Consider the following 27,759-nt stretch of genomic DNA (forward strand, 5'->3'; position numbering starts at 1 on the left):
CTAATAATCAACCTACTGCTGCGAAATTAACGAATATGAAGTTTTTCAAGAATACATTATTAATCTAAGCCGATACCGTGTTTCTCTCTATAGTGTCACTTTAACGAGACTCTTCTCGTGGTGTAAGAATGGTGTGTCGAGTATGACATATGTATAATCTTCTAATTCATTTTAACCTAACCTTAATTAACTTTACTGGAGGAGTATCACTGTCCTCCCCCCTCACATTTTTTCGCTTCCTTCCGTCAGCGGAGCAGAGTTGAGTGCTTGTAGTCGGTCTGGCGCAATATTAGCTTTGTCGAGCTTAGAAAACATTGGTCAACTCGACAAACTTTAGTTCTACTCTGCCACACCCATGTACCTTTCACGCAGCGAATTCTGTCACCTCATTGTAGGACGGTGCGTACATTGAAGGACTTTACCATAGCACGCTGTTGCCCATGAGGCAGAAAACTCAGTGCCTATTTTTCTTTAACTTATTCCTTTTCTTTTTTGCGCCTCTCTCCTTCTCTGTTTCTCTCCCCAGTTCCCTTCCCCACGCAGAGTAGCATGTCAGCGATGTCTGTACGCCGGCTAAAATCTCTGCCTTTCTTTAAAGGGTTCTCTCTCTCTCTCTCTCTCTCTCTCTCTCTCTCTCTCTCTCTCTCTCTCTCTCTCTCTTGTCGAGCGGGATTAAGAAGCGTTGTACGGCAGAGTGGTGGTGTCGCGGACACGCAGCTTTACTATAAGCTTCGCAGTCTGCGCCCTTCCAGCGACACACTGTCGTATTGTCGCAAGTTCAACAATCAATAGTGACGGTAAATCGCGAGCAGGGAAACCTTCCTTCCCAACTGTTCTGGGATATTGCCGCGAGATGGCGACAATATATATGTTTTTTATTTAACTTAGTTTGACCAAAGTGCCAGATAAAAAAAAAATCAAAGCGCCAGTGGTTTAATATTGGCTCCATACATAGTTTAGTTAGCTTAATCTCGTTCCCGACAATTGTTGTCTTCTTAATGCCAACGTGTTTAACTCGTGAGTCAACGAAGTTAGGATATCTGTACCATGATATTAAACTGACTGTCAACGTGAATAATGGCAGCTGTCACTGGTCGCAATGCAAGTAGTGGCTGCTGATATCGCACACCAGAGAAAAGCGGCACTAACAGGGTGTGCGACGCAATAAGCTCAACGCTGTGAACGCTACCATGGCGATAGCTTTTATGGGATAGCTCCCTGCACTATATGGAAGATTTTTTTCCCTTTTTGACAATCGCAGCACGACTAAGTTGTTTCCGAAACAAAAAAAATAAGAAAAAAGCACCTGGAACCTCCTATGGGAGCTGCCTAAGTATCTCTAAGCACTGTGCCACTTGCTCATCTTCCCGCAGCCCGGTGTCGTCATCGATGTTATGAAACTTGATCCGTCTAGTACAAACGACAGCGTTGCGGTGACACGAATTGGTGCGGACGGCGCCGCAAGGAGCATTGATGACGCAAGCAAAAGGTGGCGGCGCCAGGTGCGCTGATGACGCTCCGATCATCATAAGCCGTTACCGCTCTTTAGCGCCTTATCCGTCCGCGCCTAACCATAATGAAGCATGACCAAACGTACTCGGGCGGCGGCATCGCCGCGCGAATTGTATACCTTGAAAGCGACCTGCGACGCTGACAAAGAGCGCCGACTGCTGATGGCTTCGCGCGCTGTGTTCTCGCCGCTTACTTGGCGTTGAAGAGAGACTCGCGCGCCTGTATCTCGAAGGCGACCTGCGAAAGTGGCTGCTTCCGGCGTGTGCTGAGAGCTCCGGGAGCGCACTATTCTCGCCGCTTCATTGGCGCTGAGGCGAGAGGCAGCACGAAGTTGAATTCGCTCGCTGCTGCGGGCGCTATGTTGAAAGCGGTCATCTTACGGAGGAGGGACGGATACTTTTCTCGGTGGGTAAGCATAGAACTGCTTGCGCCTTTCAAGATGCTTACGCATTTAAAATTTATATTTCATGTTTGGCGTCGCAATTTTATCTACGACCAAGCTAGTGTCGGCACTGCGTCCACCGTCGCGCAGTCATGTGCACCTGGTGCTACAGGGGCGACAACGTGGACGCTCTTTAGTTGACAAATATGCCTGTACCGTTGTCTGCACCTAGTGGTATACATATACGAGAGTGTGGACGCTCTTAAGCTGACAAATATGCCTATGCAGTTATTTGTACCTAGTGCTACGGGTACGAGAATATCGATGCTCTTAAGCTGACAAATATGTATGTACCGTTATATGCACCTATAGTGCTACGGGTACGAGAATATCGATGCTCTTAAGCTGACAAATATGTCTATGCCGTTATTTGCACTTAGTGCTACGGGTACGAGAATATCGATGCTCTTAAGCTGACAAATATGCCTATGTCGTTACTTGCGCTTAGTGCTACGGGTACGAGAATATCTATGCTCTTAAGCTGACAAATATGCATGTACTGTTGTATGCACCTAGTGCTACGGGTACGAGAGTGTGGACACTCTTGAGAGTAAGCTTTAGCTCGGGTGCTCCTATCTAAATACATGTAAAAGCAAAATTCGTTTTTCTCGGCAACCACTGCGCCAAATTTGACGAGGTTTGTTGCATTTAAAAGAAAAACTTAAAATCTAGTGACTGTTGGTTCCGAATTTTTGAGTTTGGTCGTCAATTTTTCATTAAAAATTGGCAAAAATCGAAAATTTTCAAAAAACGACACTATCATGTTTACAACTCTGTAACTCAACAACGAAATATGATAATACAATTCTGGGAATTGCATGTAATAGCACATCTAAAGCGGACAAAATTTATATGTCACACATGAATATAAAAATATTTAATAATAGGAAAATACAACTTTTGCAAAACCCTTGTAACAAACGTAAAAAATTCACGTAAGATGTAAATTGACATGTTGAATTTGTCCGCTTTGAATGATCTAATGGATGCCGCTTACAGAAAGAACTGCGATATCAATTCTTGATGCAGGGCTATGAATTTGTAAACTTCGTTCTTCTATTCTTTTCAAACGGTCAAATATTTGAAAATCATTTTAAGAAAATTCAAGCCATAAATCGAAATTCGGCCTCCAACAGGCACTAGAATTCAACTTTCTCTTTCAAATGCAACAAATTTCATTAAGATCGCTACAGGGGTTATCTCATAAAAACGTTTTTGCGTTTTACATGTATTTGAATAGGCCGCGTCGGAGTTGGGCGCGAGCTAAAGCTTCCTCTTACGCTGACAAATATGCCTGTACCGATGTATGCACCTGTTGCTACGGATATGTTAGTGCGGACTCTCTTTAGCTGACAAATATGCCTGTACCGTCAGTGTTGGCAACTGTAATGGCAAATCTTATTGCAGTTAACGACACTGACTGTCATTTCAAATGTCAAAGCAAAAAAAAAGCAAGAAAAGAAACTGCATGCCTAGAAATGAGATTAAGCGGCCGCCAGTGTGGCATGTTTAGTTAGTAAGAGGCACGCGACTTTGAAATACTGTTTGTCCAGCTGTGAACTCATAGGCATGTTTATCAGCAGCAGTGTCTACGAGCGGACCACAAAGGCTTATACATTCGTTATCATTAAAATCTACTTAACTGTAGAATTTGACTTCGCGGTGGATGACACAAACTAACACCACATGATTTGTGCCTTAAATTACGATTTCACAAAGTGGAAAATTACCGCTTTGGTAAAAAAAAATGTCGTCAGAACGCCACGTGTCAAAGGTCACTTCGAGAAAACAATGCCACAGTTTGTTTGTTTGTTTCTTTGTTTGTTTGTTTGTTTGTTTGTTTGTCTGTTTGCTTGTTTGTTTGTTTGTTTCAGAAAACGAGTTCTAGAGGTTTAGAACCTTCGTAAATATGATAGCGTGCGAATGTACATTACTTCGTCTTCTTGCTGTAAATAAAAGTGATAAAGAAACAACGAAATATCCAGGAAGGTGTTTGCTTTGTTTTGTCTTTCGCTTCAGAGTACAATGCGCCAGCTCACGACGCTACAAAGGCATTGACTGTTCGGAGAAGACACTCACTGCTCAGGAAGTTTGCCTTATACCATGAGATCTTATTGCGTAATCACCTTTTTCGATTAGTCATAACGTAACCAAAAGGAAACCAGTTTAATTAATTTGCTTTGAAAACGTTGCTATAACCGAACAGCATCTTACAACTAGACTTCGCTTTTGCTTTTTAGATGGGTTAAAGTCATTATAGGACAGATGTACCGAGTACAGTAAGCATGCAACAAATGCGCCTCAAATAAAATGCAGTTCTCGTGACTTAACGAATTCCCTTCCTTGGTAGGCTGGAAGGCTTTCATTGCTCCTGTACGATCGAGATCCTAACGTTGTGTTCAGCCCACAACTGGCGCGTCGCCGCAATGAGAACCGTAGGTAACGGACACCTTCCAGAAGAGCGTGGGTTTAAAGTGGACGGAAGCGTCAACCGGTCAGCATTCGAGATAAGCAAGAGTCATTTAGAGTATTAGGGGGGGGGGGGGGGAGCAGGAGAGAGACTGACACGACCGGTTCTCTTACGCTCATAGACAGCGGTGCAAGGTAGATTTTGAAAGAAAAAAAAGGCTACAAAATGCTAGATAAAAACATGTAGAGCATACCAGATTAAATCACGCAGGCGAGGTGACTCTTTATCACCGCCCCGTTGCAAAGGGGTGCCCTTAAATTATCGTCACCAAGGGATAATCACAGGCTAGGCAACTTTACTAGATAAAGCAGAGATAGACGGAATGCTAGATTACGATATCGTAACACGTAACTAGCTCCGACAGGCAAGGTGATGAATTGGATGGTTTATTGCCAACCTGATTCAAAGGGATACCGTTATCGAATGATCAACGTCATCATAGAAGGTCAGTATCTGTGGCCGCCAGATTCAAAAGTAGCCGCATCAACATCAGCTTGAAATCTTGATATTTAGTTGGCACAATCATGAGCTCTAGGCCAAAAAAAAAAGAAGAAAAAGAAGAAGGTTAAGGGGGGGGGGGGTCGCTTTCGTTTCTCGAAACAAATAGCGCGTTGTTTGTACAGCGAAATTGACACCATTGTTGGTACCAGCAAGCCGCTGGAATGTTGTTGCTGCCTCTTGAAAAGTGCGCCACTGTTCCCATCGTTCCTTCTTTCTTTGTTCTCCTCGCTTTGTGCGACACCACCTAGGGACGACGCAGAGAAACTAATAGTAACAAATTGTAGTAGTCACACGTACTACTATTTGAAAACGTGTTTAAGTTTGAGAAGAAAAAATGCATTTTTTAGATAAAGATTATATTCATTGGAAGACGAGAAACATTTCGTTTTGTAGTATACTGTCTGCAAACAGAAGGCAAACGAGGGAAGTAAGCTTCCGGGGAGTTCACCGCTTGCCTATTGGCTGCTCTCTCCGCCCCGTTCTCAGAAATTTTGCATACTGCCACTTTGTGACGTTGCAGCAACCGAACAGAACGCGTATCGAACAAAGATCTCCTATCGCGCCTCTGCTTGATAGTTTCGGTTTCACTTCCCCGTTCGCAGAAGATACCCAATGGGAGAGTCAGCCGGGCGCGCGACGAGAACAGGCTGTCTTGCTCAAGCGTCGACCACTTGTGACCGCAGAGATGACATGTGTAACGTCTTCGAGGCGGTCAAATAGGATAAACGGCCCGAAGTAGCGGGCCAGGAACGTATGGCGCAAGCCGCGCTTGCGGAGCGGCCGTCCGCAGCCACAATATCTAATAACCACCGATAGCGCTTCGGAACCTTGCGCCTTGCCGCGTCTTCGCAATGACTGAACTCCCGTCGAAGTAAAGTGCAACTAAACAGACACGAACTTCCCATCGTTACAGCCCGTAATTCTCTACACCGCTATTCGCTATAGCGAGGTTTGACTCAGTGCATACTTTGAATATTTTTGTTCTTTAGCAACAGAATGACGCTGCATAGCGTATAGTTTACGCTTAGCAATTGTAGCCCTATTTTGTTGCTGGAACTTATGTCCCTGTACTGCGTAGTTCGTTGTTATCGGCAATGTGCGCTCACAGATGTCGACTCGCTGATATGGCATCGGTTTGTTGTTTCCCTCGTAAAAGAGCGCAATATGGCATTAAGCGCACTTGGCATGAAGGAACAGCTGTGGTCGTCAACTTGGACGATTCTTTTGGAGAACGCTGCACATGTCGGTGTCGCAGGACGGGAAGCGGGCAGGGAGCAACACCGGAGGTGCGCATGCGCAAATGATGGCGCCTGAGTTTGGGATCGCTCCAACAAGATATAGACCAGCATGCGCTAGGCCAATCACTTGCACTCGTCGCGCACTGTTTTTCCCTGTTGCATTTGCTTTATTTGCTCGAAATTAGAGTCTCTGCACTTTTCTGCTTAACCTTTCCGATGCGGCGTCGTCATCGGGTCGTTTTGATCGGAATAAATCCTCACCCGCCGTTTACCTTCGCCACGTGGAGCAGGACAACAAAAATTTTCTGAGTGACGGCAGTGGGGACTGGGCGCGAGCATCTGCGGCAACGTACGCTTGACAATTTGTTCGAGATACCCTGCGGCACACATGCTCTCAGAGTGGTGGCTCCTGCGCATGTGTTTCTGAGACCGCAGCAAACAATAGCCGACGTCTAAAACATGACGTCCATGACGTATTTCCGGCTCCTGAAATAGCTTTCGGCGGATGCAGCTAGCAAAAACGTTGCCTTCGACATCAATTTCACTTACCCACAGGGAGTCGTTGTGTGCATCGCAGATAAGCTCTTCTTAAAAAGATTGCGATGTCCGCTGTGAAAACCCTTCTGCCGTCGCTGTGAATGAGTTCGAAGCTGGAGGAATCGCTGCAGTCTGCTGTTCCTTATTTGTTTCTTCGTTTCTTCTTCTTGAAAAAATTTAAACGGATATTGTTTGAGCCCGTGTGTTCGTACAATGACGCTAACGGCTGTAAAACGAATCGTTTAATGTAGCTTGAACGCAATCAACCGGGTGATGAATGGTAACTGATCAATGAGTCGTAAACCCCCGAAAGCATTTACAACTCATTTAAGCCTTCCTACGACTGTGTATACTCCCTTTGACGTTGATGCGTGCCAGCTGAGCAGCCTGCCTTGAAAACTACGAAACTTTTTGTATATATAGCTTGCGAAAGAATGACGCGGCGATGATGTTTCGTCTGTTCATATACGAGGGCGAATCAGAAACTCTTTGTCCCTATGTTTTATTACCCAAACTAAGATACATACAAGTAATTGCAAATATAAGCACTATTCTACGTGCCTTACACTATTTTTCCACCTAGTCCCCACACCGGTTCAGACATTTGTCCTATCGCAGCACTAAATTTTAGATGCCCGTGTCGTCAGTCAGTGACGCACGCGGCCTCCCCGAACGCTTATTGTCATGCAAGTCTTCACGGCCTTTTGAGAATTCACCCCACCACCACCTCACACTTCTCAATGCGACACACATTCGCCCTTCGTGGGCTGCGTTTCCCTGTGGATTTTGATGGGCGTTCGTCCCTTGCTCCTTATAAAACGAATCCCACTTCGTTGCTCGTACGCCTTCGACGTGCGAAGCACAGCCGATATATCTTCAACAGCTGACAGCTGCGCCGTGCCGCGGAGCTACCGACAGATAAGGCCGGGCCGGTCCAAGGAAGGTACCCCGCTGGGAATGGAAATGTTTACTTCACATTTACATCCGTAATTTGGCCTTAAAAAATAGGGGAAAAGGCTTTCTGATTCACCCTCGTACTTTAATCGTTCATTTCGTGAAGATCACTGAATTTTGTCTATATAGGTCAAAACCCTGCGCGCGAACATATTTGTCACATTTGCGGCTTTCCTCATCTTGTTCTCTGTAGGTGGGGGTCTTCCGGCGAAAGCCGGAACACTTTAGCAGAGTGGAACACCCCAAATATAAGGCGCACCAGGTTACACGAACTGAACCCTTCTCTCCAGCTCCGACCTCTACCCTGGCTTCATCGACGTGAGGCATCGCTTCTACACCGGGTGTAGCTGGTAGTGATCTTCACGAAGGCTTACACTACATTGGTTGGGATGACCGACAGTGCTGCGTGCGTCGCCAGTGGCAGCGAAGAGAACATCTAACATTTATTTTTCCACAGTGGTCGATGTCAGTCGCAAAGACAAACACTCTCGCATTGCGACGACTAGAAGACCGCCCCCATCGCTCGTCGGCCCACAAGGCTGTGAAGGCACTTTTGTCTTTCTTGAAGGCGAATGGCCTGTGTGAACGCCTTTGACTTGGTGACGCCCTCCGCGCCCGTGCGCGAACTCAACGCGTCTCCCCCCGCCCTCTCTCTCTCCATCTCATCTTTCTGTTCCCCCTTTCCCGTCCCCCAGTGTAAGGTAGCCAACGAGACGCATTTAGAGTTAACATTCCTGCTTTCTCCCTTTTCTTCCTCCTCTGGCTATCACCTTTTCGTGTCCACTTCTTTCTCTCAGTACGTTGGATATTCTGGCGTCTTTCCTGAAGATTATATATATATATATATATATATATATATATATATATATATATATATATATATATATATATATATATAGAGAGAGAGAGAGAGAGAGAGAGAGAGAGAGAGAGAGAGAGAGAGATTGCCACGTGGTGGCGACGTTCAAGAACACAGTAGCAATACTGTGTAAGACAAAAGTAACATTTATTGGGCGAACCTGTGCCCACAAAAACAGGCTTCACTTATAGCACAACGATAGCGGCGAACACGGTCGGCGATCGTCGAAAATCTGATCACCGGGTCAAGCGCGTCGGCTTTTATAGATCAGTCGTCGAATGTTCCAGATTAACCGCTCGGACCCGCGTGTCTTCCACAAAGTACCACACCATTCGCGTCGCGCATACATGCAATCAGATTACATAAGTTGCGGTGAAAGACAGTGGACGGAACCATCGATAACATTCCAGAAACATCTCTTACATGCAGGCGCGTCCTGCGCTGTGCAAAACATGGTAGCCCGATAAAGATAAGTACACGCGTCATTGCCCCCCTCTTAAGAAGCATCGACCCGATGCTGCAAACAAACGAAAGTAATAAAGAAAAAGCACTGGTAGCAACGAAAACAACAAAATAAGAAGTTCGTCAGCGTCCGTAAAAGGGTTTAAGACGCACCACGTGGACCACTTCAGATCGTGCGCGGCGCCGCTGTGAATGCGAAATGCCGTCCGGCACGACCTCAAAGTCCAGTGCGCCAATACGTCGGATTAAAGCCCCTCCATACACGTTTCCGCCGACAAGAAAGCGGCGGTGGCGCGTAGATGCAGGGGCTTTACGTCGGATGACCTTGTAGGGTCCGAAATAGCGTCGCAGTAGCTTCTCACTCAGTCCTCGTCGGCGTATCGGGGTCAATACCCAAACACGGTCGCCGGGCTGGTACTCGACGAATAATAATAATATTTGGGGTTTTACGTGCCAAAACCACTTTCTGATTATGAGGCACGCCGTAGTGAAAGACTCCGGAAATTTTGACCACCTGGGGTTCTTTAACGTGCACCTAAATCTAAGCACACGGGTGTTTTCGCATTTCGCCCCCATCGAAATTCGACGAAGCGTCGTCGGAGGTTGTAGCGTCGGCTGTCTGTCCTCTGTTGGTCCTTGATCCGCAGGCGGGTGAGCGGTCGGGCTTCTTCGGCGCGCTGGAGATATGTAGCGACGTCAAGATTCTGCTCGTCAGTGACGTGCGGCAGCATGGCGTCCAGCGTCGTCGTCGGGTTCCTGCCGTATACTAGCGTGAACGGCGTGATCTGGGCTGTTTCTTGCACCGCCGTGTTGTAAGCGAAGGTTACGTACGGCAGGACGGCATCCCAGGTCTTGTGTTCGACGTCGACGTACATAGCTAGCATGTAGGCAAGGGTTCTATTCAGGCGCTCCGTAAGACCATTCGTCTGTGGGTGGTATGCAGTTGTCCGGTCATGAATGGTTACTCTTGCCGTGCAGATTCCAGTCGGCGTAATGAGGTGTCCTCCAGCGGTTCGAATTTGAGGGCCTTCCCATGCAGTTTTAACTTTCTTCAACTGGGCGGCGATGTGTCCACTCATTACGGAGTAATCGGCCCCTGTGTCGACTAAGGCGGTGACTGCGTGGCCGTCGAGAAGCACGTCGAGGTCGGTGGTTCTTTGTCTGGCGTTGCAGTTAGGTATTGTCGTCGGATCACGGCTGCGTCGTGTTGAACTGAAACTGGAACGTCGCGTCGTCGGGTCGTCTTTCGTCGTCGTATTCTTTGATTCCAGACTTCGTCGGGACGGTGGCGTGTCGTTATGTCGTCGAAGGAGTTTCTTCGGTGTCTTCGTCGGCGGCGGAGGATCTTAGTCAGTTCGACGAACAGCAACCGCACCACAGCTCACAGAGCGGCCCCGTGCTGGGCCAGTGTATGGACGGCGCTGCGTCGATAGGTAGCAGCCTGGTGACGGCGACCGGGACGGCCGTCGAGGGCTCCGCTGAGTAGCGGCGAGGTAGTCGGCGATCGTCGAAAATCTGATCACCGGGTCAAGCGCGTCGGCTTTTATAGATCAGTCGTCGAATGTTCCAGAATAACCGCTCGGACCCGCGTGCCTTCCACAATGTTCCACACCATTCGCGTCGCGCATACATGCAATCAGGTTACATAAGTTGCGGTGAAAGACAGTGGACGGAACCTTCGATAACATTCCAGAAACTTCTCCTACATGCAGGCGCGTCCTGCGCTGTGCGATAACATTTGTTAGGCGGCGAAACATGGTAGCCCGATAAAGATAAGTACACGCGTCAATATATATATATATATATATATATATATATATATATATATATATATATATATATATATATATATATATATATATATATATATATATATATATATATAAATTGCAGCAGATAATGATAATAAATAATATTTAGGGTTTTACGTGCCAAAACCACTTTCTGATTATGAGGCACGCCGTAGTGGAGGACTCCGGAAATTTTGACCACCTGGGGTTCTTTAACGTGCACCTAAATCTAAGCACACGGGTGTTTTCGCATTTCGCCCCCATCGAGATGCGGCCGCCGTGGCCGGGATTCGATCCCGTGACCTCGTGCTCAGCAGCCCAACACCATAGCCACTGAGCAACCACGGCGGGTAACAGATAATGAGAAAATCAGGCGTTCGGAGTACCGCCTCTCGCCTCTTCATTGCAATATGTAAAAAAAAAAACTATTAGCCTCTATGTCCACTGCAGGACATAGGACTCACCCACCGATCTCCACGTAATTCCTGCCGTCCTCGACTGCGCTTTCCCTCTCTTCCATGGGTACCTATTCCTTAACTCTGGTAGACCATGGTTGGGTGGAGTAGAGGTTGAGTACCGAGCCTCTGTGATCAAGGACTCAAGTTCGAATCCTGGTCAAGGCCGCTTCATCTTCAGGCTTATAGTGGTGCCCAAAATCGGCAATAGAAATATATAAAGAAAGAAATTCTGAGAGTCAGTGTGGCTATACTAGTCCATGTGCAAGCAAATTAGGAAAGGCCCACTGAGCTTCAAAAAAAAGGGCGTTCACTCCCGAGACAAGGAATATGCCTCCCTAAGGCAGTATTCGGCCAGCCGCCATTACCTCCCTAGTCTTTCCGGCAAGCCCATGTGGATATTCCTTGCGAATTCAGCCGAACGTCAACGTTTTTATTTAGGGATGCCTTTATCCAGAGGTATGAATGGACTTCGCCTTATTCAAGAATAGATCTCCCTATATAAACGCAGGCGAGCCTATTCGAGGCACTTTACCTATAATAGATCCGTCCCTTTTACTCGTTGTGTATTTGTAACTTTACACGTTGACTTTCTGTCCGAGGTTTAGTGTGTATACGATGGCAGGGGGACGAAGATGCTCGTCTACTCCGAACCACCTTTTGTTTCTTAAATTCGGCCCTAAATAGAGCCTCCGACCATGCCAACCAGCTCAACCGACAGGTTCTCTATGTGAAAGGGACACTAAAAAGAAAAATGATTTCTCGTGTATCAGTAAGTTACCTTTCTACAATATCAAAAACACCACTGTTACCTCGATAAGAAGCTTAGTAAGACAGAAAAAGCGCAATAACAAAACACGGGTGTCGACACCTTGAAGTTCCCGCATCATCTCGCTGTCACATCATGGATTTTTACAGCGTCTTCTAGGGCCTAGTCAATTCTTTAGCGGTAAAGGTAGACTGCATTGTGTTCTAAAGGAGCCAGCGATCGCACGTGGTGAGTTTCGGGAACTTCTGCTGAGCCAACGCGGCCTAACCACGCAAATATACGTCGAAATCGGTAACGTCACAGTGGCGCCCCGGCATTGGGGATCCGGCGCGAAATTCAAAAACTGAAACTGTGACCTTTATTTTTCTCTTCCAATAATCAACCTATAATTTCGAAATTAACGACAACAGAGTTTTCAAAGAACGCTTTATCTGTCTAAACTGATTTAGAGCTTGTTTTAGCGTCCCTTTCATTAAACATCGAAGCGCTCTTGATGGCAGAGGTCCCGGCGCGAGTCGTAGCGAGCGCATTGGGGCATCGCAGTTACGGGGAGGCTTTGTTGGGCCGACTTGTCGGCCGGCAGAAAAAGAAAAAAAAAATAAGAAAGTAAGAAAGATAGAAAGAAAGAAATAAAACAAGAAAAAGAACAAGTGCACGATGTCACCGTACGCGACGCGATGGCAAACAACCGGCCGCATCCTGCGGAGGTTATACAGAGACTCGACTCCGGTGTTGCTCAACTGAGTCCTTCGTCTGTGGCGTGCGCGCGCCTCTTCGCCAAGAGAGACGACGTAGACGACGCAAGATTAAGGTGACATCTCTTGGGAAATAAAAGAGGAGACAAAGGCACAGCTCCGCGTGAGGAGTCGAGAAACGAGCGTCTGCGCCTTCCCGCGAACGGAGCGCATGACCCGCGATCTTGTTTACTCCGATTTCATCCACCCCTTCTACCGCCGCGCCTCTGGACGATAGAGGGGATACTTTGTGTGGCTTTATTGTCCCGTGCCGGTCACGGGATGCGCTCGACGCGGAGCGACAGCTTCTGCGTCGGGTATGAAAAGACGGCGCACATGGCTCTGTGCGTGGCCTCCGAGACCGGGCTGCGCGCGCGCTAGGACAGTGCGCGCTCCACCATCTCAGAGGCCATGCTCCGTGGTTCGATTGGCACTCGCGCTAAAGTGTACTGTTCTAGTATACTATACTCGCACGAAGCTCGCGCACGGGAGGCCAGCGAATGTGTCAGAGCAATTGCTTTTAGGACTATGTGTTACTGCTTATTCCTTTTTTATTTTTTTGCGCCTCTACCATTCTGTCTTTCTCTCCCCAGTTTCCTTCCCCACGCTGAGTAGCATGTCAGCGATGTCTATATGTTGACTAAAATCTCCGCCTTTCATTAAAGGGCTCTTTCTCGCTCTCTCTCGCTCTCTCTGCTGAAATGTGTATTTGCCGCTAAAATAGACACACGCGCATAAAGAAAGAGAGAATAGACAGCGTATTGCGTACACAAATCCCGGGTCAAAATGTGCGTGCGCAAAACGCTATGAAGTGTTTTCCGGAGCACCTTTTAGTGTGCACCTAGCCCCTATGAAGTGTGCGCTTAGCACCTTTTTAGGTGCTAGGCGCACCGGGCGTCACCTCACGATAAAATTCACCCTATACCAGCGGTACATTACGCCTCCATCTTGCCGCCAATGCTTCTAGACATCTTTAAGCGCACTTGGCACACGGGCAAAACCTGGAGCCTTGCCCTATAAACGCGCTTGTATATCGTCTTGTAACCTTTACACCGACGTATACTCTTATCGCCCGATGGCACTTCAAGGTCGCTCAGGAAAGCTCGCTGAGGAAAGGTCCTTCCAATAGCCCGCATTTGGTGTTGATAAGCAGACGCCTGGAAGTCTGTGGTGCTCACCTCTAGCTATCACAGATCTCGGGATTCAGAAAGGGTGGCAGTGTCGTCAGCCTTGGCAATTAACTTTATCGAGAACAAAGAAACTGCGCGTTGCGTCACTATCGCCGCGTTCGTCCATATCGCGGCAGCATTCGACAGCGTGGTTCGTGACGCGTTCCTGCGCGTTCTAAGCTATACATATGAATTGTTGACCGTATGTACTGGTGAATCTCCAACCGCCTTACCGACCGACAATTCGACACGACATCACATGTCGGTAGGTGCCACCACGTCACGAAGGGGTCGCGTGCCGTTCGACAAGGTTATTAAGCATCGAGTGCTTTGCTTATACGCCTGGTTCGCACGACATCGCGAAAGGCGTTCACCCATCTGTTGAAAGTTACTTCCGCTCTCAAGGTGCAATACTATCGAACGCAATCTAACTACATTGATATGTTATACGGTTGATAAAAAAAGCCCGATAACCTGACCCTAAAGGTGTCTAAACTGTTCTTACTAAGCGCCAAATGTTGAGCATTTCCCTATTAGTTGCGTGGAAAGTCATAAATTCTTAGGCGTGATCTCCCGATAGACTGCTGACGTGGGCACCACATTTTGAAAATTTTAGGCACAAAACTCGAGGCCCTGATTCGACTTCTCCTGCGGAGGTCTAGACATGGTCTTTCCGATTACGTTTTGAATCATCTCCACGAATGACCACTACTGGTCTATCACCGCGGGTACGAAAATGTCGAAGTGGAGTCGTATCCTATGCAGCGCATCGAACTATACCTACAGTCTGGAGTTCAAGTCGATGTTGAGCGCGCTACATTAATTGTGGCGCTACATGCTTAAAGGGAAGCTTTAGCGTGAGGCCAACTCCGATTCCGCCTATTCAAATATGTGTAAAACGCTGAAATGTCTTCATGAGACAACCACTAAACCGATGACAATGAAATTTGTTGCACTTGAGAGAGAAAGCTAAATTTTAGTTGCTCTAGGAAGAATAATCTTCATTTAGACCCTGTAATTTTAATGCGAATAGCATTCTTTGCCTACTTCAGCCGTATTGAGCCTATCTATCTATCTATCTATCTATCTATCTATCTATCTATCTATCTATCTATCTATCTATCTATCTATTTTACGCCAATCCAGCGGCCCCGGCTGTCTACCTGCTTGTGACAATAGGTAAATGTGCTCCTGGTCGTGATGCCGTCGTGGTCATTCATTCTCGTCATTCCAGCGTCGTGATATCTTACTCTCGCCATGCCGTCGTCTTCACACCTTCTACACTGACCCAGTGACCCAAGTTGTTGAATAGTTTGGACCACAACTTATGAACGTGACGGCGTCGTGGCCGTTGTATCGCCGTCATTCCATCTTTGTCATTTGACACTTGTCATGCCGTCGTCGTCGCGCCTTCCCCACCGACCCAGTGACTCAAGTTGTTGAATAGCTTGGGCCACAGCTTATGAACGTTACGGCGTCGGGGCCGTTGTATCGCCGTCATTTCAGATTTGTCATTTGACACTTGTCATGCCGTCGTCGTCACGCCTTCTACACCGACCCACTGACCCAAGTTGTTGAATAGCTTGGGCCACAGCTTATGAACGTGACGGCGTCGTGGCCGTTGTGTCGCCGTCATTCCAGCTTTGTCATTTGGCACATGTCATGCCATTGTCGTCACGCCCTCATAGTCGTACAGTCGTCGTGCGTTCGTTGTCACACCTCCACAGTGATGCCGTCACGGTCATTCAGTGCTCGTCGTTCCAGCTCCGTGATCTAACTGTCGTCATGCTGTTGTCACGCCTTCAACTCTTGACACTGTGGTCAAAGATAACTAACAGCTCGGGCCGATAGGTACGTGTTCGGGGTCACGATGCCGTCGCGGTTGTTACATCGCAGTCATTCCAGCTTTGCTATCCGACTCTCGTCGTGCCGCCGTTATCACCGTCCGCGGTTGTCACACAGGTGTCGTCATTCCGTCGTCGTCATGCTGTCGCTTTATGACTGTCAGCGCGTCAGTGACGTCATCCAATTGTCACGCTGTCATAGTCATACCGCATTCGTCGTCGGTGGCACGACGAGAGTCGGATGTCGAAGTTATCATGACGACGTTAAAACGACCGCGACAGCATCCCTATGTCTGTATGACAACGAACGCATGACGACGATGTAGCGATCACGATGGCATGACAGCGGCATGCGGACAACGGGACGACGACGAGTGTATGATCACAGCAGCGTGATCACCACTTCAGTTCCGTCATCCAGTTCTCATGCCTCCGTCGTGCCGCCATCGTCATACGCCCTTGTCGTTCGATCGATATAATTATTTCGTCATTTCATTGTCACTGCGTCGGCGTCACACAGTCATCGTTATGCCTCCTTCTGATGGGCCAAATAGGGAAGTGAGTGCCATAGCAAGGTGGGCGGGAGGAGGGACGATGTTGGAGTATGTGGCATTTAACTGAAGCAACGGAAGTCTCAGAATTACTACTACACGTGGTAGATAAACTTGACTTCAGCAATATGGTCTGTCGCTATACATTGCTCGGTTGCTATTCAAATTAGCCTCAACAGTCATCGTGAGATGAGTTCCGCCGTAATATTTTCTACTACAGAAAATTTGTTTCGGAAACAATTGAAACAGGAAGTTTACAAATCCGTAACTCTGCACCAAACACCGATATCGCAGTTATGTAAACTGCATCTGTTAGAGCACCTAAAGCGGGCAAATGTGATACATGAACTTCTATCTTACGTGAATTTTCTACAATTTTTACCGGGGTATTGCAAGAATTGTACTCACAAGCTAGTGGTGTACTTCAAAGTGGCGTATAATTCTTCAATTTTGCCCGCTTTAGATGTATTATTAGGTGCAGTTTATATTGCGATATCATTTTTTCATTGCTGAGTTACAGTTATAAACTTGATAGTTTAGCTTTAGAAATTTTGTCATTTTCAAGAATTCTCGTAAGGAATACTGACGGCTTAAATGAAAGACTTGCTTACTGTAGTCATTGGATTATAATTTATCCATATAGATGCAAAAAAACGCATCGAAATCGATGCAGTGCTTGCTTAGAAAAACGATTTCTCCACTTCCTTGTATCTAGATAGGAGCTTCCCAGCTAAAGCTTCATTTCAACATCTGGCCCTTCCATTTCTTTACTATTGACAGCCTCATTGCTCTGGGAGCTCTGTACAAATACCTACAGGATTTCATGTGCTTCTCGCAATATACCTCGTCGAAATTGCTGATGATATTGTCGTATACTTATCCTTGATCGCGTACCCGTCAAGTTCCTTATGATGCATCATACCTGATTCGTGGCTTTAATGTTTCCTTAGTCGTTAAATGTGTGTCTTCAATCTTTCTCGCGTTATGTTTTTGGATACCGCTTGCCCTTTTCTTATTGATCGATTTAGCTAGTTTAGCCAGTTCTAGCCGACCTCTGTGGCCCGCAGCTTTCCTCTTCTGACGTTTATTAGTAGGTTTGTCGTTACTTGTTGCTGAGAGGCTTGGCACTTTTTTCCTGTCTGGTTTCCTGTCTGATAAAGTCCGACTATGGGCTGCGCAATTATTCTGGCGAAGTTTTTTGCACTTTTCCCTTTGACTGTTAAAACAGGTTGGCCCGCTAGTTTCTCACAATATTTCCCCTCTTTCTTTCTTCAATTCGAGGCTTTATTCGTGGCCCTCGATGGCCTGTGTTCACTACACGTTAACCTAGTACCCTATACCTCAACATCCTGAACGTTGTTTGTGTTGGTATAGACCAGTCTGAAGGCTATTTCTTCTTTGGTTTTTCCCCTTTGGGGTTTTTCCTTGTCAACTGCAGAAGGTAGTATTCATAATTCACGAACTATTTACTTTTCCGCTAAATACCGACGCCCAGCATCGCACGGACACCCCATAAGTCAACATGAGTCAGAATTACAAGCCTCAACTCGTCATCTAGCCAAATATAGCAGCGCTTAAACACTACCGATGACGAATTGGCCTTCGAACCGAATAGTCACCACATACGTCAATATGGAAATCTTTTGAACGGTTTTCGAATATTTCAAATCTCCAACTGTGCGAGATCGAGCATAACATCGGCGCAAAAGTGCGATAAAATCCATCCTGGCTGTCATAGCCGATATAAAACGCCATAAGTTACGTGGTGGAGTATATACTATACATCGCTCAGGGGGACAGATTTCTCCCGCTAGAGCGCTATCATTCGCGCTCGCCAATGAGTCCCGGGTATGCGAATGAACCGCTTGTTTGCTTTAACGCTCAAATTGTGCTTCTATTAAACAACGCTTTATTTCGTGCGATGGAATGCGATAAACTTGCAAACTTCGTTAATATACTAAGACGTCAAGATCTTTTTATGCCAAAAGTGAGAAAGGGCTGTTCATTACTAGAAAATTATTCGCAAAGTACGCAATAGTCGATTCGCTTCTGGCACTACAGTAAAACCTCGTTATAAAGAAGTTGAAATGGGAGCCAGAATTACTTCGTTATATCTATGACTTCATTTTATCCACTATTGCATGTCATCATCATCATCATCATCATCATCATCATCATCATCATCAGCCTGGTTACGCCCACTGCAGGGCAAAGGCCTCTCCCATACTTCTCTAACTACCCCGGTCATGTACTAATTGTGGCCATGTTGTCCCTGCAAACTTCTTAACCTCATCCGCCCACCTAACTTTCTGCCGCCCCCTCCTACACTTCCCTTTGCTTGGAATCCAGTCCGTAACCCTTAATGACCATCGGTTATCTTACTTCCTCATTACATGTCCTGCCCATGCACCCATTTCTTTTTCTTGATTTAAACTAAGATATCAGTAACTCGCGTTTGTTCCCTTACCCAATCAGCTCTTTTCTTATCCCTTAACGTTACACCTATCATTCTTCTTTCCATAGCTAGTTGCGTCGTCCTCAATTTAAGTAGAACCATTTTCGTAAGCCCCCAGGTTTCTGCCCCGTACGTGAGTACTAGTAAGACACAGCTGGTTATAAACTTTTCTCTTGAGGGATAATGGCAACCTGCTGTTCATGATCTGAAAATGCCTGCCAAACGCACCCCAGCCCATTCTTATTCTGATTATTTCAGTCTCGTGATCCGGATCCGCAGTCACTACCTGTCCTAAGTAGATGTATTCCCTTACCACTTCCAGTGCCTCACTACCTATCGTAAACTGTTGTTCTCTTCCGAGACTGTTAAACTTCTATTGCATGTACTGCACTATGAATCGTTAGAGCGATTTTAAGGGGAATTTCACTTACTTTATTATATCTGTTATTTCGTTATATCCTGTTTCGTTAAAACAAGGTATGACTTTATTCAATTTGATTTCTGTTCTGTCTCGAAAGCTTCTATATTCGCACGCCCCCAGTAACAAAACTGTGATAGATGCGTATGTAGATGAAATCATAAGTAAGCAGAATCGGCAGGTATCACAAGATCGTGTAGCATAGGTAGGCAGCATCGGTACATCATAAGGTCGTAACAGTTCGCGAGTGACCTTATGGGAAGTTCTTGTAGTTCACGTGAATGTCGATCGATGATAAAATGCTATAGTGCTTTCGCATTACAACTAGTCGCGCAGGTGTGGCATGAAGATCTGCAGTTCTTATTTTCTTTAATTACAGGCGAGCTCGTTGTTATCAAAGCCTTTACTGCACCACGTTGTCAGCGTAAAAAGCGGTTATTTCGATGAGGGTCTCGTAAAATGGATCTCTGCATGCCTCGACGCTCAGCGTCTGCAACTCTGCCAATGCAGTCGATAAGAGAAGCTGCTTTGTGAGAGGCGGTGATAAGCAAACCTATTGAACGCGTTTGATTACGTAACCTGTGTTTTCATTGTCTTCTTACCTCGGCGACTCATCAGATTCCGCTGGAAAGATAACAAATGTTGCCGCTGCAGGCACCACATTTAAGGATGACCGACAGTTGGGAAGATCTAGAAAATAGAGTACGCCTTGCGATAGACAGCGGTCAATTAACGTGTGCTCATCTGGTCACGAATATCATTGCTCGCGCAAGTCTCTACAAGAGTTGCGGTACGACATGGAGGAGGGCGTCGAAGCACCGAAGATGCAGAATGGTATATCTCCGTCGCGCACCAATTTTAGGGCTCCCGTAAAGCGTGCCTTAAGTAATATTTGCTAAATCAGCTCTGCGGAAATCCGCTAATCACGTGCAAGGTGTTTCGTAAAAGAAAACAAATTACCATCCGCCGGAGATAATCACGAGAGCAGAAAGGAAACCTATGCGAATTTCTAAGAAAGCTACGCACTTCGTCGTGGTCCGGGGATTGAACTCGGGAAAACCTAAGAACCCGGGAACCCCTAAGACAATCTGTGCATTGTCTTAAATAAATCAATAAAGAAAGAAAGAGAAAAAAAGAAAGAAAAGCGCTTTTATTTTATTTTTACGGGCGCGGTCGCTCTGCCATCTGAACTAACCTGTACGATAGCAAATCACAGAACGAGACCCAATGAGTCGAAAACTCGAAGCACATGGGCACTGAATATGGAAAATCCGTAAGAGAGAGAGAGAAAAAAAAAATTCGCAGTTCCGCTCAAAAGGCGAGGCACCGATTGCAATAACAAATTAGTAAATAGCTGTACGAAGTAAGGATAGTAGTTTTGTCTGCCGTGTAAACTTGTAAGCATTCGCTTACGAACTAAATTAACACTGATAAAATGTGTAAGCGTGACTCAACGAGGACGTAGAAAGAAACAGACGCACAGAGATAGCGCTCTCTTTGTGTGTCTGTTTCTTTCTACGTCCTTGTTCAGTAGCGCTTACACATTCTATCATGGATTCAAACCAACTAGCTCACCAACGTGTTTTAACTAAATTAACCAGCGCGGTATCACGCGCGCACAGGTTAACATGAACCAACGCCGTTGCATGAACACATCTCGCTCGAATGACAGCGGAGACTGTGAAATGCTGGAGTTAGGAATCGCGGCAGCAGCCACGAGCCAATTGACCTCCGTGCATCTGTCGCTTCAACGCGAACGAAACGTCGAAAGCACAGCGCATACGAAGCTACCGGCACTATTGCGCACTCTGCAAACATTGCAGATCGCTTTGAAGATGGGGCCCGCGTGGGCGTGTACTTTGGCCACGTCGCAGGTCGCTTTCAAGACACACGAGCGCCGGCAACGTGTCTCTACGGCGTCCACCAAAGGCATCTACTACGGCGTCCGCGATTCGCGTGGTCAACGCCGTAGTAGACGCCGCTGTTGTCTCCACTGTGTACAGAGTGGCGGGCGAGGATGACAGCGAGGTCTCGAGGCACCCTAGCAACCGCCGGAGAAGAACGCCCCTCCTCCCTCGGCTGAGCCCCTTGCTTCGCGCGCCACAAAAGAGGGCATTAGACTTCGGCCTCGCACGGCCTCTGCCCGACCGCCGGCCATCGCCCCTGGATGATGCTGACGTCTGCTGCCTGAAACCTACTCTCCCTTTCCCCCTCTATCCTCTCATCTTTCTTTCCCCGCCCCCATTCCCCATTACGCTGCGCCGTGCTCCCATATGGGCTGCAGAACTGAGCGTATTTTCCCTCTCCCAAATCACGAAGAAGAAGAGGGCATTCATCTGGGCGGCGTTCCTCGCTCGCGCACGCGAGATTGACTGCATTCGCCGGCTCACCCTCACACGCTTTCACTCATACGGACCCTCACGGCGACGGCGACGGCGACGGCAGAAATGCGCCTGGCGTGTCCACTTAATTGCTATCGCAGTGAAAAGAAAAAGAAAGGAGCCTCAACTAGGCGCACGTTCGGTTTGCTACCCTATGCAAGAAAGAGATTAAGGGATGGAAGGAAAGGCCGCAGACTACGTCAGACGAATTGCAATGCGTGGCGTAACGAGAATTTGGTGGCACTTTGGGCATATTGTGATCTTCAAAAACGTGAACTTGTTTTGTTTTTTCCCAAGACAAGATTAATGCATGTACGTAGGCGGACTGCAATACTTACTTGTCAAATATTACCGTTCAAAGCGGTGAATAGTGAAACTAGACGGTGTCAACGCAGTCGTCTGCTGGGTCTACTTGTATGTACTGTGCCTGTTCATTTAAAACGTTCAGCTTGGCTATGGATTCTGTATTAGTGTAGTAACTTGTGAGCTGGCATATTATTGCACGTCAAAATAACGCGGCGCCAGAGCCACTTCGAAGAAAGAGAGAGAAAGAAGAGAGGAAAAAAAGATCGCATCATGAAAAGCTTTATCGGAATACAGCGGGAATGGGGAAATCCCTTTTCTTGGCAATTCGACTGGACAGAATTTGATTAGGTTTGCTGCATTTGAACGGAAGAGCTGAAATCTACAGATTCTCGTACGTGAATAAAATTTTCATCTACTCCTTTCAGTTTTTTTTTCTTTCTTCTTTTTGCAAATATTGCTGAAAATTGAATAAATTAACAAAAGCTGATACAGAAAAATAGGAAACGGTGTCACAATTCTCAGAGCTCCGCCTATTGGGACATTTATAAAGCGGACAAAAGTGTTGAGTTACGCACACCTCTGACTCATAGCGGGGTAACTTGTGATTATGACTTTTGCAAAATTCACATGAGCAATGTGACTTTTCGCGCAATTTGTGAATTAATGCGCATTATATTTATTCAGCATTAGACAATCTTGCATAATACATACCATCTACATATATCCGTCCCTTGTCCAGAGTTACGGAGCTGCATACTGCGAGTTTCCATTTCTTTATAACTTCAACTAACTTTTTTCTCAGCTAGCTTTTTAGTTCGTTATACTTTCTTACAATCAGTATAATTCAGCTTTCTTTCTTAAATACGAGTTTCGTCCTAATCGGTTCGGCAGTCGTCTATTGAGAGTCTTTCTTTGAGAGTCATCTATTGAAGGCAGGACAGCAGCGTGATGTACGGAACTTTATCAAACTCCATCGTTCGAGATAAATGCAAGAAGGCATGCTTGTCACAGTCACCGATTCCATGACTGCCTCATAAAAGCACCGTGTTCCAGTATACATGGGCCAAGCAACAAGTGTAAGATATTAATAAAGGGATAATGAGACATCCACCCAATCGTAGCAATTGCTACAAAGAAAGCCCATACGAGTTTCTCAGAGAGAAAGCCCGGTAGATGAAGAAAAATTCGCAGAACTATTACCATCTCAGCTAACCAGGTGGCTAGCAGGTGGCAGGGCGAAGTCGAACTTGTCAACAACTCGAAGCAAAGGCAAGAGTTTGACGTAATAGTTATGCGGAAACTCTCAAGGTGGAGAGAAGTAATCAATAAAGTGAAAATGAGACATCTACCCTATCGTAGAAATTGCTACAAAGAAAGCCTCGTAGTTGAAGAAAAATTCGCAGAACTATTACCATCTGAGCTAACCAGGTGGCTAGTAGATGGCAGGACGAAGTCGAACTTATCAACAACACGAAGCAAAGGTAAGAGCTTGACGTAATAGTTCTGCTGAAACCCGCAAGGTGGAGAGAATTAATAATGGGAAAATGAGAAATCCACTCAATTGTAGCAATTGCTACAAAAGAAGTCCATACGAGTTTCTCAGAAAGAAAGCCCGCAGTTGAATAAAATTTCGCAGAACTATTACGTCAACCTGTAACATATATGTAAAAGAAGTTTGCGTTCCACATTCTGAGTTGTGCGCAGTTTTCTTTGAAAAAGAAAGTTAGCCACGACCGCACCTTTTCACGCAGATTACATGTATTCGGCCTGCGGATATCCGCATTGTTAATGGTAAAGAATGTAATAATAATTATGATGAACACTAGCGGCAGGTTATTAAATAGGGGCCAGGAAGAAGCCATGTGCGGTGCTCTGCGGTCAGGCATTACATTTAAGTTCGCCTCACAGGCACATACGTATTATATACTTCTGTGTAAATTCCAGCTGCCTTCCGCGCAGGTTTCAGGCCGCTCGCAAAACGCTATTGTCTGAAGAAGAAGAAAGACATTCTTGGGCAAGTACACTTGTGTCTGCTGCACTTGTAAGCGAAACAATGAAGCGCAGACATCCGCCGTCGAGCAGCCAAGAACAAGTTGATGTATGCGAGACTGTCATATATGACTGTCCAATTGAAAACCTAATTTTTCTTCCTTCGAAAACCAGACCCTCCGAAGAGGCGCGACGCGGTTGGCCTCACGCCAAGATGGCGAGCCAACGCCGAGCCGCTTGGTAACAGCTGTCGTCCGCAATGTCAAAGTTAAAAAGAAACTCGCCGTTAGATCTGGAACAGCAGTTTTTCAGCGTGTGTTGCAAATGCAAAATTTCGTAGATGAAGTATACAATCTATTGTTACTTTTACACATCTGGGTAATTAAATGTTTGCGCTTATTCCAATACATTTACTCCTACACTTTCGGGACGACCTTTATGAAAGGTTGACGTGCAGAACGTTGCTCGTTCGTTATACGTACTGTATAATACTTGACAGGAGTATGTCTGTCTTATGCCAGCCTTCGCATGGACATCGTGTAACTAACGTGCGATAACTGACCAAGGACGAGCAAAAATCCGCAAGGACATCTGAAATTACAACAGTATCTCAGATCACGTGATAATGATGACGGATGTGTGCATGTCAAGTGGGAAGTTTTGTTCACGAGTCCGTGCCGCGCGATCGACAGCATAAATGTCGACCTCTTTTTGTAACGGTGGGGAAAGAGCATTGATGTGCGAGTCCCGGTGTCTTTAAGATATCGGAACAATGCGGCTCGTTTGGTGTCCTAATTGCTTTGCTGCCATACAGCGTATGTTCTGGAAAACCGCAGCACGTGCATGTTTGCGGGCGCGCACGTCGTGTCGACATCCGTTCGTGTAATAATTCTATTTCGCATAATACGTGATGCTGCAGCAATTCACACACAATGTTCGCCTACTCTTTTCAGAATCGGCTTCCCTGTCATGCTGCTGACGACGGCGATCGCCTCACTGTGGCTGCTCTTCTGCCACGTATGGCTGCAGTGGAACACCTAGGCCACAACCTCAAGACTTTAGGATTAATAAACGAAATAAACACTTTGGAACACCTTTGTATATGGCAAAATAAGAAACCATTCTCTTTATATCGACAAACTGCGTCCTGGGTGTGTGTCTCTGTGGGTCCCAACAACGTGGTGTCTGTACATGGATCAAGCGACGAGAGGCGCGGGACGGTCACAGCTCGTAGAGCAGATACCTCCGCAGCACGCTGGGCAGCACGTCGAGTGACAGCACCTGCTTGACGAGTTCGGGTCCCACTACACCGAGCATCCTGCGCACACACAGTCTGGCCTGGTGCTTGAGCGGCTGAGGCCGGGCGGCGAGCGCCACCAGACCTTGCTTGGCTTCGGGTCCTAGCAACAGTAGCGAGCGTTCGACTGCGGCGCGTGGGCACGCCTCGGCGGCTTCGAGCACGGCGTCCAGTGCCTCGCCGCGTAGCCCGCGCACGGCGCGCAGAATGCCCAGCGGGTCCTTGGCCTGTGGCCGCAGCACCACGCGCGCGCCGTAGCGCAGCAGCAGCCGGACGAGCTCGCCGCGAGGCTCTTCCTCCTGGCCGCACAGGTACTCGCCCAGCGGGGGTTGCACCAGGGGCGCGCCCCTGTCGCCGGACTCGGACGCGTACGTCAAGCCGTTGGGGTCGGCGCCTCGCTCGAGCAGCAGCCGCACCAGAGCTTCCCGGTCCCGACAGCGCTCGGACAGCGCCAGGTGCAGCGGCGAACCGACGATCGGCGAGCCGGCGTTCACGTCGGCGCCTGCGTCCAGGAGCAACCTGACAGCCGCCAGGTCGCCGCGCAAGATGGCGAAGTCCAGAGGGCTCGGATGCCTGTAGCCGGCCTCCATGCGCGCCTTGGCACCGTTGTCGAGCAGCAGCCGCACGATGGACAGGTTTCCGGAGAGCACGGCGTAGTGCAGAACCGTGCGGCGATCGTGGCGTTCGGGCGCCATGGCGTTCACGTTGGCGCCGTACTTGAGTAGCAGCTGCACGGCCTCGAGCCCGTGGGGGTGCCGGGCAGCCTTCATGAGGGGCGTGAGGCCGCCGCGGTCGCGGGCGTCCGGCTCGGCACCGTAGCGCAACAGTAGCTCCAGGAAGGACACGTTTAAGGGACCCACCAGGTTGATCTCGGCGCCGAGGAAGTAGCGCGCGTTTGGGTTGGCTCCGTGGCGTAGCAGCATGTCGGCGCACTCGTAGTGTCCGTTCTTGACGGCCAGCCGCAGCGGCTCGTCGGCCAGCGTGGCCCTGGGAGGATTGCCCAGCATCGGCTTGGTGGTGTTGGTGAAGCAGACGCGCGCTCCGCCCTGACGCACCAGCGTCTCGGCCGTGTGCAGGAAGCCCCGCTCGGCGCACAGGTGCAGTGCGGTGTAGCCAACGTCGTCCATCGCGTCCACATCGCATCCGCGCACCAACAGCAGCTGCACGGCCTCGTCGTATTGCTGGTAGGCCGCATAGTGCAACGGTCGCAGCCCCTGAGTGACCGGCTCGTTAACGCGGGCACCGCAGGCAAGCAGAATTCGCAGCTCGTCGAGTGGCGCTAGCCGAATGATGGAATCGGCCAGCTCCCGCTGAAGCGTCTGGAGACAGGGTGCCGTCGGCATGGCACGGCGGTTCTGCACGAACGTCTGTTCCTACGCCAAGTCTCAGCTCAAGTGCCTCTGCGCAAAGCCGGGTCTACCGTCTTATTTCGGGCGGCACTTTTTTAAGAGCGTCGCTCACGTGGCCGTGGTTGTCCGAGTTGCTTCCGGTGTGCCAATCGCTCTTGACCGCGGTTTGCGGCAACCACGCGGCGAGCGGCAACCTTGGAGTCTCCTGCAAATAGCCTCTGGCGGGGGGCCACAGCCCGTTCCTGTTTACGGCGCGGCAGCACGTGAGCGACGCCGGTCCACGTGATTTCTTCGCGGAAGACGCCATGCCGAGGGTCAACGTCTGTTGCCAAGCGCACCGCCCGACTTTGGCTATTCCGAGCGCGGCCTCGAAATTCGGGATACAGCCCTTAGAAGCTGACGACACCAGACAGCGCAGGTGGATGTCAGTCTCCAAGCGTCCCGCACTCTAGTCGGTGGCATCCGAAAGTTGCTGCTGCTTACGGTAGTCTGCTGTACGATAGAGCGCATTTTGTTTAACTAAATACTAACGAAAGAAAAAGTGAAGCGATGTCGTTTGTAATTGGCTGTTGTGAAACTACAGCAACTAACGCGTTCGCACCTTTATTAAGCGCAAGCGCATTCAAGCCATTCGGACTATGCAGCGTGTAGGCGGAGTCAGCTACACGAGGTAAATACCTGTTTATGAAAAGGGCACGGAGAAGTCCGGACGACCGAGAAGCTGACGGTGCTCTGATGAGAACTAGAACCGCTCCCCGCGACGCCCAGCGGCAGCGCGGCGAACTCACTTTCCACAGGTGCAACCAGATGGCAGCGCGTCTGCTGCAGCGTTCCACTTGGCCTGTGCACGTCGGCGGTCAGCTACCACCGCAGCTCACGTCAGTGTCTACTTTTTATGACGTGTGTTGTATGCGGTACAAGAAAAAACGCCGTTCGTCTTCGCAGTGAACTTGGAAGATCATCAGCAATGACCCACGCATCGTTTAGGATACATATCGTCTGAAAATAGGTGAGTACGCGTAGCCTCGGAGTAGGCTTTCCGTGCGCACGGTCTCCTTGCCGCGCGTGGCTCGATAGGAAAGAAGGCTGCTCTCTGGCCGACTCTTGCCGGCGCATCGAAGGTCGCCACACCTCCCTCGTACGTAGCAGTGGAGTTGACTTTCGACCCTGCGAGGGCGTTCGGCACGCGGAACTCGAACCGTGGTATGGACCGCCTGCTGTTTCGAGCCGCATGTGCAGGCCTCGAGTTTCCTGCTGCGCGCGGCTGCGTCACTCAG

At 48.1% G+C, this 27,759-nt stretch overlaps 3 protein-coding genes across 3 annotated transcripts in view; 2 read left to right on the top strand and 1 right to left on the bottom strand.

Annotated features, from left to right (window-relative positions):
• Positions 1-24,935, top strand: part of LOC142578960 (P protein-like) — a 367,306-nt gene extending 342,371 nt beyond the window's left edge. Inside the window, exon 10 of the mRNA XM_075688702.1 lies at positions 24,790-24,935. Coding sequence (XP_075544817.1) covers positions 24,790-24,877 — 88 coding nt within the window. The 3' untranslated portion in view covers positions 24,878-24,935. The remainder of the gene's footprint in view (positions 1-24,789) is intronic.
• Positions 24,927-26,661, bottom strand: LOC142578959 (ankyrin repeat domain-containing protein 61-like). Its single transcript, XM_075688701.1, has one exon. It carries the CDS (start codon positions 26,474-26,476, stop codon positions 25,058-25,060), a length of 1,419 nt encoding a protein of 472 aa, XP_075544816.1. The 5' UTR covers positions 26,477-26,661; the 3' UTR covers positions 24,927-25,057.
• Positions 26,662-27,317: 656 nt separating this feature from the next.
• LOC142578958 (protein cycle-like) overlaps positions 27,318-27,759 on the top strand; it is a 44,961-nt gene continuing 44,519 nt past the window's right edge. The window contains exon 1 of the mRNA XM_075688698.1: positions 27,318-27,491. The gene's annotated coding sequence lies outside the window, so the exon portion shown is untranslated. The remainder of the gene's footprint in view (positions 27,492-27,759) is intronic.

The sequence above is a fragment of the Dermacentor variabilis genome, chromosome 4, assembly GCF_050947875.1.
Source record: "Dermacentor variabilis isolate Ectoservices chromosome 4, ASM5094787v1, whole genome shotgun sequence".
NCBI classification, from domain to species: domain Eukaryota; kingdom Metazoa; phylum Arthropoda; class Arachnida; order Ixodida; family Ixodidae; genus Dermacentor; species Dermacentor variabilis.

Excerpts from the sequence above, each read along its gene's own strand:
- LOC142578959 (XM_075688701.1), bottom strand. The coding sequence starts at position 26,476 with ATGCCGACGGCACCCTGTCTCCAGACGCTTCAGCGGGAGCTGGCCGAT.